The 13,209-nt window shown below is 46.4% G+C and overlaps 1 protein-coding gene across 1 annotated transcript; it reads left to right on the plus strand.

The window, feature by feature from the left end:
- Positions 1 to 957: 957 nt before the first annotated feature.
- LOC110496930 (C-type lectin domain family 6 member A-like) lies at positions 958 to 3,947 on the plus strand. Its single transcript, XM_021572937.2, has 6 exons — positions 958 to 1,164; positions 1,344 to 1,436; positions 1,659 to 1,823; positions 2,335 to 2,486; positions 2,940 to 3,058; positions 3,503 to 3,947. The coding sequence occupies exons 1-6, from the start codon at positions 975 to 977 to the stop codon at positions 3,663 to 3,665; spliced, it is 882 nt and encodes a 293-aa protein (XP_021428612.2). The 5' UTR covers positions 958 to 974; the 3' UTR covers positions 3,666 to 3,947.
- The last annotated feature ends 9,262 nt before the right edge of the window (positions 3,948 to 13,209 follow it).

Here is a 13,209-nt window from a genome sequence, read left to right on the forward strand (position 1 = left end):
TGTCCAAGTTAGGATGCTTCAGCTTTGTTTTGTATGCTTTAAATAGGCAAGCAGCACAACAACAAAGATCATATATCACATATAATCAACAAGATTAGAAGAACAAAGTATACGAAATACATTTACTTTTGGCAAGGCACAATATAGGCTAGGTTTGGAATATCCGCCTGCAATAAGGTCCTCATCTTTTTCAGGAATGAACTGTAGCCTATTTTAACTCACAATACTAGCTGTAGCCTCAGCTCTGTACGGTATGTTTGTCTTTCTTCGTATAGCACTTTCAACCCCCCAGGGATGTCCTATGCCTTGATATTTGCCTTGTGTCGAGAACCCGAGAGCTGATAAGCGCGCAGAGGGTGCGTGCTGTTGGAAGAATTCAAATCCTGTGGCTGCCGATCTCAACTGGCTGGTGGTTATCAGTTGGCAAAACAAGACTCTCGCACAGCCTACAAAATTGGTCTGCTTAAAAGCATAACCTAGCACCTAAGCCGCGTCAGTTGAAACAGATATGATTATGGAATATTGAGGATTTTTTTTTTTTTAATGCAAGACTCTAGGTGTCTAAGTATAGATAAGCTCTGCATTTTAAAACAATAGCAGTTATCTAAGCACGGAGGGCATTTGAATTAGAAGTCTTGTGGCTGGACATTGCATTCTGTTATGGCCTACATACTGATTGCTGACATCTTTATTTTGGGCGCCATGTTGAATTGACCGAGACAACACCTAGAGACCAGGGGCCAGGGTTTCCCAAAAGCATCTTACGGCTGGCTAAATTCAGCTTAGGACCATAGGATCCTTAAGATGTTTTGGGAAACGGGCCCTGGAGAACCACAGATATTCTTAACAGAAACGTTACAACAAGCTATGTAGAGTTTTTACAAGTTGTCCACAAACATCACAACAGAATAAGGGTGTTTGACCATAATCCAAACTTTTCCTGCCTAACAGGCTTGCTATCAAATGTACTTTGCATGAAGCTAAGGGTGACATACCGCCTCAACGCTCATTCAGGAGGTGGAACTCAGCAGAGCTGGATCTATTTTCAGTCTCCAGCAGTGTCCTACTGCTTTGGGGGAATGGGAGTCATAAGACCAGGGGAGAATGGGACATCTGGACCAGGCTTGCTACATCCTAAAAAGACAGAGTGGTCAACAGAGAGAGGTGATGCCATTATCATAAAGTGATAGCACATTTTTATCCATAGACAAAAGCTCAGCTCAAATTCAAGTCTGGATTATTGCCTGTTTGATGTCTAAAAGACATAATGCTGTACTTTTTTGTGTGTGAAATATGTCTATAGTGACGTTAATGTCATGTGGCTGAACTATTCCCCCTCTCAGATTGGTGGTACACCCAGTACAGACAGTTATCACACTACCTGGCCCTGCTCTGTTTTCTACTGACCATGGCCACACTCCTACAGACATTTTACTGTGAGTTTTATTTGGTCATCATTTTGAACTGAACAGGTTCAAGGATCAGAAATAGGAGTCCACTGATTTACATTGTTATTGAAGGTCAAGACTTACGGTTTTAACCCTAACTTGACCATTTAATTATAATTGTCTAATGATGCTGCCTCATCCTCACATTGCCCGTTCACTGTTTTGTGTCCATCGCAATGGGGTCGCGGTGGTGGGGGGTGCATGATGCAGTGGTGCAGATCACCTTGGTCTTCCAATCCCAGTCCGCCTTGCAGGAGGTCAGACTCAAAGACCTGACTCAGAAGCTGAACACCCTGAACCACTCCTACCTCCTCCTCTTCCACAAGTACCCAGCACTCAACCAGTACTGTCCCATCACCAATAGCAGCACCAATGGTGAGCACACGTTCAGGTTGATCAAACTCTTGCTATGAAGCCATTAATTGTGAAGAGTTATGCTTGAGTTTGCATAGTTCTGCGAGCTTTTAGCTGGGACATGGATGATGGCCTCCTGGAAATACTCTCATCCAATGGCCTGTTTAATATATGGACAGGCAGACAAAAGATGATGAAGGATCACCAGGATCAACCTAAAATTCCAAAATGGCCGATACTGACAAGAGTGGTGCAAATGGTATACCATCACACTTGGCCTGGGCTTTTGGTCTGGCATCCTAATAACAGCATTGCTTTAGCTATTATTAGATCATATTGTAACACAATATATAATCACCACTTGATGGTTTTAAGAGTATTTTTATTGATGTATTTAGGAAATATTTTATCTATACAAGTGATCCTATAGAGATGTAAAAACCTGTTACATGGGGGACCTGTTTCACCCCTGTTCACCTTTACCCCTATGACATTGACTGACCTCTGGCGTAACCTTCCACCTGTTTCGCAGAGCGTGAGTGCAGGCCGTGCCCAGAGGGATGGGAGTCTTTTGGGGAGAGATGCTACCTCTACACCCATGACAGACTGGACTGGATTTCCAGTCAGTACCACTGCCTATCTGTAGGGGGCAACCTTGCCATGGTGAAGAGTGAGGAGGAGCAAGTATGACAGCCATGAACCCCATCACCCAATGATATCGATACAGATTAAGGTTTCTTTGGAGGAATGCATTGTAGCCTATTTCTCAATTCTGTAATATCAAATGTGGATCTCATTTGAATCAAGAGATTATTGAGAACCTAAATCATGATAAATTAAAATATTCACAAAAATCCTGTGCTTTGGCAGTAAATGGAGAACTGAGATTTACTGAGAATTACCTGGAACTATTGCCAATAAATAGGCTGCTCCGTCACTCAAAGCTGTGGTATTCCTTTATGCAGTAGGCCTAATACAGACACAAACATAATCTAAGTCATTCATGTTTACACATTCACTGTGCAATTCAGTACATTTGACCCTCTCAGTTAAAGTTAAGAATAGATTTAGGAGTTATACGAAAGTGTGGGGCCGTGTCTATTTGAGGTATCCATCTGAGTGTTGCATTTCTCTCAGATTTTTCTGTGGAAGAGAGCCAAGGAGTTGAGCCAGGGAGACTCCTACTGGATCGGCTTGAGGAATGGTAACCCAGGCGGGGCCTGGCACTGGGTGGACGACTCCCCGGTGGAGAAGGGGTAACTTAGAATCTTAACTTAAAGTTACAGAAGATTTGCCTCTGAGCATAGTCTTGGGCTAAAAAAAAAAAAAAAGTCCCGTAAATTGATAGAAATATTGTCCAGAAATGACCTGAGTTTGGATCTCAATTCTATAGTTTGGCGTGGAGTCCTGAATCGAGACTCGAGACTGGATCACCTTACCTCAAATCACACCATATGAGGATACTTACTGTATGAGGTCTCGTTGAAGAGATATTGGCCTAGTTAAACTCAAGAAGACAGCATATTTATTGCCATATGTCCATTTAATTTGATGAAATTCCATGTATGATGCATTACTGATGTATTACTCTGAATTTATGTTTATTTGACAAAGTAACCAAATGTATCTACAGTATATGGTCATTTTTGAAATGTTTTTTTTAAAAGTACAAACTGATGGTGTCTGTGTTACCTCTACAGGTTTTGGGACATATTTTGGGATCACGAGCCAGAGAAGGGGGACACCAGGGAACTGTGTGCCCGGCTGTCGCCAGGAGACAGCCACAGGGCCGGTTGGTACGCCACCATGTGCAAGAACAGCCTGAAGAGCATCTGTGAGAGGACCCAGGGCACCCTGCAGTGACAGACTCTATCTCAGGAGAGGAGAGAAAGGGGAAGGGAGAGGGTAGTCGGAGTCCGTGCCGTTTGGTTGCATTAAATATCTTTTAACTGTCTTTTGATGTATGGTATTGGTAATTATGCAATATATGTACAACTGAAATACATAACGAAATAGCTATGATTTGTCATTTTCTCTTGCTGTTGGACGTGGGGGTTTGCGCATTGAAAATTAAGTTGCTGTAAAATTGCTAGCCTACATCCATTTTTGGACTTTTAAATTAAAAATATAAACCCATTGATTCTCCAAGTATTCACACCCCTTGACTTTTTCCAAATGTTGTTGTGTTACAGCCGGAAATGCAAATGGATTGAAGTGTAGATGTTTTTGTCACTGGAATATACACAATAATTTTACAAATTATTTAAAAATGGAAAGCGGAAATGTTTTCAGTCAATAAATATTCAACCCTTTTGTTATGGCAAGTTTAAATAAGGGATAAAAAGTGCTTAACAAGTCACATAATAAGTTGCATGGACTCACTCTGTGTGCAATAATACTGTTTAACATGATTTAAATGACTACAGTATCTCATCTCAGATGTGTCGGCATCGAGTAATTGTCTCTGGCCCCCTCCCAGTTAGGGGGAGTGATGAGCTCTACAGCAGAGTCTCACAACTCAATCGCTGGTTGAAAACTGTTTTCTGCCCCTCCCCAAAAGATAGAATTTGTAGATAATTGGCCCTCTTTCTGGGACTCACCCACAAACAGGACCAAGCCTGACCTGCTGAGGAGTGACGGACTCCATCCTAGCTGGAGGTGTGCTCTCATTTTATCTACCAACATAGACAGGGCTCTAACTCCTCTAGCTCCACAATGAAATAGGGTGCAGGCCAGGCAGCAGGCTGTTAGCCAGCCTGCCAGCATAGTGGAGTCTGCCACTAGCACAGTCAGTGTAGTCAGCTCAGCTATCACCATTGAGACCGTGTCTGTGCCTCGACCTAGGTTGGGCAAAACTAAACATGGCGGTGTTCGCCTTAGCAATCTCACTAGGATAAAGACCACCTCCATTCCTGTCATTATTGAAAGAGATCATGATACCTCACATCTCAAAATAGGGCTACTTAATGTTAGATCCCTTACTTCAAAGGCAATTCTAGTCAATGAACTAATCACTGATCATAATCTTGATGTGATTGGCCTGACTGAAACATGGCTTAAGCCTGATGAATTTACTGTGTTAAATGAGGCCTCACCTCCTGGCTACACTAGTGACCATATCCCCCGTGCATCCCGCAAAGGCGGAGGTGTTGCTAACATTTACGATGGCAAATTTCAATTTACAAAAAAAAAAAATGATGACGTCTTTTGAGCTTCTAGTCATGAAATCTACGCAGCCTACTCAATCACTTTTTATAGCTACTGTTTACTGGCCTCCTGGGCCATATACAGCGTTCCTCACTGAGTTCCCTGAATTCCTATCGGACCTTGTAGTCATAGCAGATAATATTCTAATCTTTGGTGACTTTAATATTCACATGGAAAAGTCCACAGACCCACTCCAAAAGGCTTTTGGAGCCATCATCGACTCAGTGGGTTTTGTCCAACATGTCTCTGGACCCACTCACTGTCACAGTCATACGCTGGACCTAGTTTTGTCCCATGGAATAAATGTTGTGGATCTTAATGTTTTTCCTCATAATCCTGGACTATCGGACCACCATTTTATTACGTTTACAATTGCAACAAATAATCTGCTCAGACCCCAACCAAGGATCATCAAAAGTCGTGCTATAAATTCACAGACAACACAAAGATTCCTTGATGTCCTTCCAGATTCCCTCTGTCTACCCAAGGACGCCAGAGGACAAAAAACAGTTAACCACCTAACTGAGGAACTCAATTAACCTTGCGCAATACCCTAGATGCAGTTGCACCCCTAAAAACTAAAAACATTTCTCATAAGAAACTAGCTCCCTGGTGCACAGAAAATACCCGAGCTCTGAAGCAAGCTTCCAGAAAATTGGAACGGAAATGGCGCCACACCAAACTGGAAGTCTTCCGACTAGCTTGGAAAGACAGTACCGTGCAGTACCGAAGAGCCCTTACTGCTGCTCGATCATCCTATTTTTCTAACTTAATTGAGGAAAATAAGAACAATCCTAAATTCCTTTTTGATACTGTTGCAAAGCTAACTAAAAAGCAGCATTCCCCAAGAGAGGATGACTTTCACTTTAGCAGTGATAAATTCATGAACTTCTTTGAGGAAAAGATTATGATTATTAGAAAGAAAATTATGGACTCCTTCTTAAATCTGCGTATTCCTTCAAAGCTCAGTTGTCCTGAGTCTGCACAACTCTGCCAGGACCTAGGATCAAGAGAGACGCTCAAGTGTTTTAGTACTATATCTCTTGACACAATGATGAAAATAATCATGGCCTCTAAACCTTCAAGCTGCATACTGGACCCTATTCCAACTAAACTACTGAAAGAGCTGCTTCCTGTGCTTGGCCCTCCTATGTTGAACATAATAAACGGCTCTCTATCCACCGGATGTGTACCAAACTTACTAAAAGTGGCAGTAATAAAGCCTCTCTTGAAAAAGCCAAACCTTGACCCAGAAAATATAAAAAACTATCGGCCTATATCGAATCTTCCATTCCTCTCAAAAACTTTAGAAAAGGCTGTTGCGCAACAACTCACTGCCTTCCTGAAGACAAACAATGTATACGAAATGCTTCAGTCTGGTTTTAGACCCGATCATAGTACTGAGACGGCACTTGTGAAGGTGGTAAATTACATTTTAATGGCATCGGACCGAGGCTCTGCATCTGTCCTCGTGCTCCTAGACCTTAGTGCTGCTTTTGATACCATCGATCACCACATTCTTTTGGAGAGATTGGAAACCCAAATTGGTCTACACGGACAAGTTCTGGCCTGGTTTAGATCTTATCTGTCGGAAAGATATCAGTTTGTCTCTGTGAATGGTTTGTCCTCTGACAAATCAACTGTAAATGTCGATGTTCCTCAAGGTTCCGTTTTAGGACCACTATTGTTTTCACTATATATTTTACCTCTTGGGGATGTTATTCGAAAACATAATGTTAACTTTCACTGCTATGCGGATGACACACAGCTGTACATTTCAATGAAACATGGTGAAGCCCCAAAATTGCCCTTGCTAGAAGCATGTGTTTCAGACAAGGAAGTGGATGGCTGCAAACTTTCTACTTTTAAACTCGGACAAAACAGAGATGCTTGTTCTAGGTCCCAAGAAACAAAGAGATCTTCTGTTGAATCTGACAATTAATCTTAATGGTTGTACAGTCGTCTCAAATAAAACTGTGAAGGACCTCGGCGTTACTCTGGACCCTGATCTCTCTTTTGAAGAACATATCAAGACCATTTCAAGGACAGCTTTTTTCCATCTACGTAACATTGCAAAAATCAGAAACTTTCTGTCCAAAAATGATGCAGAAAAATTAATCCATGCTTTTGTCACTTCTAGGTTAGACTACTGCAATGCTCTACATTCCGGCTACCCGGATAAAGCACTAAATAAACTTCAGTTAGTGCTAAATACGGCTGCTAGAATCCTGACTAGAACCCAAAAATTTGATCATATTACTCCAGTGCTAGCCTCTCTACACTGGCTTCCTGTCAAAGCAAGGGCTGATTTCAAGGTTTTACTGCTAACCTACAAAGCATTACATGGGCTTGCTCCTACCTATTTCTCTGATTTGGTCCTGCCGTGCATACCTACACGTACGCTACGGTCACAAGACGCAGGCCTCCTAATTGTCCCTAGAATTTCTAAGCAAACAGCTGGAGGCAGGGCTTTCTCCTATAGAGCTCCATTTTTATGGAACGATCTGCCTACCCATGTCAGAGACGCAAACTCGGTCTCAACCTTTAAGTCTCTACTGAAGACTCATCTCTTAAGTGGGTCATATGATTGAGTGTAGTCTGGCCCAGGAGTGGGAAGGTGAACGGAAAGGCTCTGGAGCAACGAACCGCCCTTGCTGTCTCTGCCTGGCCGGTTCCCCTCTTTCCACTGGGATTCTCTGCCTCTAACCCTATTACAGGGGCTGAGTCACTGGCTTACTGGGGCTCTCTCATGCCGTCCCTGGAGGGGGTGCGTCACCTGAGTGGGTTGATTCACTGATGTGGTCATCCTGTCTGGGTTGGCGCCCCCCCCCCCCCCCCCCTTGGGTTGTGCCGTGGCGGAGGTCTTTGTAGGCTATACTCAGCCTTGTCTCAGGATGGTAAGTTGGTGGTTGAAGATATCCCTCTAGTGGTGTGGGGGCTGTGCATTAACAAAGTGGGTGGGGTTATATCCTTCCTGTTTGGCCCTGTCCGGGGGTGTCCTCGGATGGGGCCACAGTGTCTCCTGACCCATCCTGTCTCAGCCTCCAGTATTTATGCTGCAGTAGTTTATGTGTCGGGGGGCTAGGGTCAGTTTGTAATATCTGGAGTACTTCTCCTGTCCTATTCGGTGTCCTGTGTGAATCTAAGTGTGCGTTCTCTAATTCTCTCCTTCTCTCTTTCTTTCTCTCTCTCGGAGGACCTGAGCCCTAGGACCATGCCCCAGGACTACCTGACATGATGACTCCTTGCTGTCCCCAGTTCACCTGGCCGTGCTGCTGCTCCAGTTTCAACTGTTCTGCCTTATTATTATTCGACCATGCTGGTCATTTATGAACATTTGAACATCTTGGCCATGTTCTGTTATAATCTCCACCCGGCACAGCCAGAAGAGGACTGGCCATCCCACATATGCTCTCTCTAATTCTCTCTTTCTTTCTCTCTCTCGGAGGACCTGAGCCCTAGGACCATGCCCCAGGAATACCTGACATGATGACTCCTTGCTGTTCCCAGTCCACCTGACTGTGCTGCTGCTCCAGTTTCAACTGTTCTGCCTTATTATTATTCGACCATACTGGTCATTTATGAACATTTTAACATCTTGGCCATGTTCTGTTATAATCTCCACCCGGCACAGCCAGAAGAGGACTGGCCACCCCACATAGTCTGGTTCCTCTCTAGGTTTCTTCCTAGGTTTTGGCCTTTCTAGGGAGTTTTTCCTAGTCACCGTGCTTCTACACCTGCATTGCTTGCTGTTTGGGGTTTTAGGCTGGGTTTCTGTACAGCACTTTGAGATATCAGCTGATGTACGAAGGGCTATATAAATACATTTGATTATAAATACATTCGCACTCAGTCCCTCAGTCGAGCAGTGAATTTCAAACACAGAGTCAACCACAAAGACCAGGGAGGTTTTCCAAAGCCTTGCAAATAATTAAAAGCAGACTGAATATCCCTTTGAGCATGGTGAAGTTATTAATTACACTTTGTATCAATACACCCAGTCACTACAAATATACAGGCGTCCTTCCTAACTCAGTTGCCAGAGAGGAAGGAAACTGCTCAGGGATTTCACTATGAGGCCAATGGTGACTTTAAAACAGTTACAGAGTGGCTGTGTGTCATGTTGTGTCTTGTCTCTGTCCTTTCCCTTCACCCTGTCTCCCTCTGCTGGTCGTTGTTAGGTTACCTTTTCTCCCCCTCTTTCCCCCAGCTGTGCCTTGTCTCCTCCTAACCACCTCGTCACCCCGTTTCCCACCTGTTCCCTTTTTCCCTCTGATTAGGTCCCTATATCTCTCTCTGTTTTTGTTCCTGTCCTTGTCGGATTCTTGTTTGTTGTGTTTCATGCCTGAACCAGACTGTCGTCATGTTTGCTGTAACCTTGTCTTGTCCTGTCGGAATCTGCCGGTCCGTCTGAGCCTACCTATGTTTGGCAATTAAAGAAGCTCTGTTTAAGTTAATTCGCTTTTGGGTCCTCATTCACGCACCGTAACAGAAGAATCCGACCAAGAATGGACCCAGCGACTTCGGATCCTCTCCACTCAGCCGTCGGGATCCAGGGAGCGATGCTAGGCAGACACGAGCAGGAAGTGTCTGCTGCTCGTCATGCCGTTGAGACCCTGGCCACCCAAGTCTCCAACCTCACAGAACAGGTTCACCATCTCCGCCTCGATCCACCGGCCACTTCCAGGGCTTTCGAATCTCCGGAGCCCAGAATCAATAACCCGCCGTGTTACTCTGGGGAGCCCACTGAATGCCGCTCGTTCCTCACCCAGTGTGATATTGTGTTTTCTCTCCAGCCCAACACTTACTCCAGGAGCACTGCTCGTGTCGCCTACGTCATATCTCTCCTTATTGGACGGGCTCGTGAGTGGGGCACGGCAATCTGGGAGGCAAGGGCTGAGTGTACTAACCAGTATCAGGACTTTAAGGAGGAGATGATACGGGTTTTTGATCGATCTGTTTTTGGGGAGGAGGCTTCCAGGGCCCTGTCTTCCCTATGTCAAGGCAATCGATCCATAACAGACTACTCTATTGAGTTTCGCACTCTTGCTGTCTCCAGTGGCTGGAACGAGCCGGCCTTGCTCGCTCGTCTTCTGGAGGGTCTCCGCGCAGAGGTAAAGGATGAGATTCTCTCCCGGGAGGTTCCTTCCAGCGTGGATTCCTTGATTGAACTCGCTATTCGCATTGAGCGACGGGTTGATCTTCGTCACCGAGCTCGTGGAAAGGAGCTCGCGCTCTCCGTCGCCCCCCTCTTCGCATCACTACCATCTTCCTCTGCCGGCTCGGGTGCTGAGCCCATGCAGCTGGGAGGTATCCGCATCTCGACTAAGGAGAGGGAACGGAGAATCACCAACCGCCTCTGTCTCTATTGCGGTTCCGCTGGTCATTTTGTCACTTCATGTCCAGTAAAAGGCCAGAGCTCGTCAGTAAGCGGAGGGCTACTGGTGAGCGCTACTACTCCTGTCTCTCCTTCAAGATCCTGCACTACCTTGTCGGTCCATCTACGCTGGACCGGTTCGTCAGCTTCCTGCAGTGCCTTAATAGACTCTGGGGCGGAGGGCTGTTTTATGGACGAGACCTGGGCTCGGGAACATGACATTCCTCTCAGACAGTTAAAGGAGCCCACGGCCTTGTTCGCCCTGGATGGTAGTCCTCTCCCCAGGATTCAGCGTGAGACGCTACCTTTAACCCTCACTGTTTCTGGTAATCATAGTGAAACCATTTCTTTTTTAATTTTTCGTTCACCTTTTACACCTGTTGTTTTGGGCCATCCCTGGCTAGTTTGTCATAATCCTTCCATTAATTGGTCTAGTAATTCTATCCTCTCCTGGAACGTCTCTTGTCATGTGAAATGTTTAATGTCTGCTATCCCTCCTGTTTCCTCTGTCTCTTCTTCACAGGAGGAGCCTGGTGATTTGACAGGGGTGCCGGAGGAATATCACGATCTGCGCACGGTGTTCAGTCGGTCCAGGGCCACCTCTCTTCCTCCACACCGGTCGTATGATTGTAGTATTGATCTCCTTCCGGGAACCACCCCCCCCCCCGGGGTAGACTATACTCTCTGTCGGCTCCCGAACGTAAGGCTCTCGAAGATTATTTGTCTGTAGCTCTTGACGCCGGTACCATAGTCCCCTCCTCCTCTCCCGCCGGAGCGGGGTTTTTTTTTGTCAAGAAGAAGGACGGGTCTCTGCGTCCCTGCATAGATTATCGAGGGCTGAATGACATAACAGTGAAGAATCGTTATCCGCTTCCTCTTATGTCTTCAGCCTTCGAGATCCTGCAGGGAGCCAGGTTTTTCACTAAGTTGGACCTTCGTAACGCTTACCATCTCGTGCGCATCAGGGAGGGGGACGAGTGGAAGACGGCGTTTAACACTCCGTTAGGGCACTTTGAATACCGGGTTCTTCCTTTCGGCCTCGCTAACGCTCCAGCTGTCTTTCAGGCATTAGTCAATGATGTCCTGAGAGACATGCTGAACATCTTTGTTTTCGTTTACCTTGACGATATCCTGATTTTTTCACCGTCACTCCAGATTCATGTTCAGCACGTTCGACGTGTCCTCCAGCGCCTTTTAGAGAATTGTCTTTTTGTGAAGGCTGAGAAGTGCACTTTTCATGCCTCCTCCGTCACATTTCTCGGTTCTGTTATTTCCGCTGAAGGCATTAAGATGGATCCCGCTAAAGTCCAAGCTGTCATTGATTGGCCCGTCCCTAAGTCACGCGTCGAGCTGCAGCGCTTTCTCGGCTTCGCGAACTTCTATCGTCGTTTCATCCGTAATTTCGGTCAGGTGGCAGCTCCTCTCACAGCCCTTACTTCTGTCAAGACGTGCTTTAAGTGGTCCGTTTCCGCCCAGGGAGCTTTTGATCTCCTCAAGAATCGTTTTACATCCGCTCCTATCCTTGTTACACCTGACGTCTCTAGACAGTTCGTTGTCGAGGTTGACGCGTCAGAGGTGGGCGTGGGAGCCATTCTTTCTCAGCGCTCCCTCTCTGACGACAAGGTCCACCCATGCGCGTATTTTTCTCATCGCCTGTCGCCGTCGGAACGTAACTATGATGTGGGTAACCGCGAACTGCTCGCCATCCGGTTAGCCCTAGGCGAATGGCGACAGTGGTTGGAGGGGGCGACCGTTCCTTTTGTCGTTTGGACTGACCATAGGAACCTTGAGTACATCCGTTCTGCCAAACGACTTAATGCGCGTCAGGCGCGTTGGGCGCTGTTTTTCGCTCGTTTCGAGTTCGTGATTTCTTATCGTCCGGGCTCTAAGAACACCAAGCCTGATGCTTTGTCTCGTCTCTTCAGTTCTTCAGTAGCCTCCACTGACCCCGAGGGGATTCTCCCTGAGGGGCGTGTTGTCGGGTTGACTGTCTGGGGAATTGAGAGGCAGGTAAAACAAGCGCTCACTCACACTCCGTCGCCGCGCGCTTGTCCTAGGAACCTTCTTTTCGTTCCCGTTCCTACTCGTCTGGCCGTTCTTCAGTGGGCTCACTCTGCCAAGTTAGCCGGCCACCCTGGCGTTCGGGGTACGCTTGCTTCCATTCGCCAGCGTTTTTAGTGGCCCACCCGGGAGCATGACACGCGTCGTTTCGTGGCTGCTTGTTCGGTCTGCGCGCAGACTAAGTCCGGTAACTCTCCTCCTGCCGGCCGGCTCAAGCCGCTTCCTATTCCCTCTCGACCGTGGTCTCACATCGCCTTAGATTTTGTCACCGGACTGCCTTCGTCAGCGGGGAAGACTGTTATTCTTACGGTTGTCGATAGGTTCTCTAAGGCGGCTCATTTCATTCCCCTTGCTAAGCTTCCTTCTGCTAAAGAGACGGCACAAATCATCATCGAGAATGTTTTCAGAATTCATGGCCTTCCGTCAGACGTCGTTTCGGACAGAGGTCCGCAATTCACGTCTCAATTTTGGAGGGAGTTTTGCCGTTTGATTGGGGCTTCCGTCAGTCTCTCTTCCGGCTTTCACCCCCAGTCTAACGGTCAAGCAGAACGGGCCAATCAGACTATTGGTCGCATCTTACGCAGTCTTTCTTTTCGCAACCCTGCGTCTTGGTCAGAACAGCTCCCCTGGGCAGAATACGCCCACAACTCGCTTCCTTCGTCTGCGACCGGGCTATCTCCTTTTCAGAGTAGCCTCGGGTACCAGCCTCCGCTGTTCTCATCTCAGTTCGCCGAGTCCAGTGTCCCCTCCGCTCAGGCTTTT

Source organism: Oncorhynchus mykiss, chromosome 18 (assembly GCF_013265735.2).
Source record: "Oncorhynchus mykiss isolate Arlee chromosome 18, USDA_OmykA_1.1, whole genome shotgun sequence".
Classification (NCBI taxonomy): domain Eukaryota; kingdom Metazoa; phylum Chordata; class Actinopteri; order Salmoniformes; family Salmonidae; genus Oncorhynchus; species Oncorhynchus mykiss.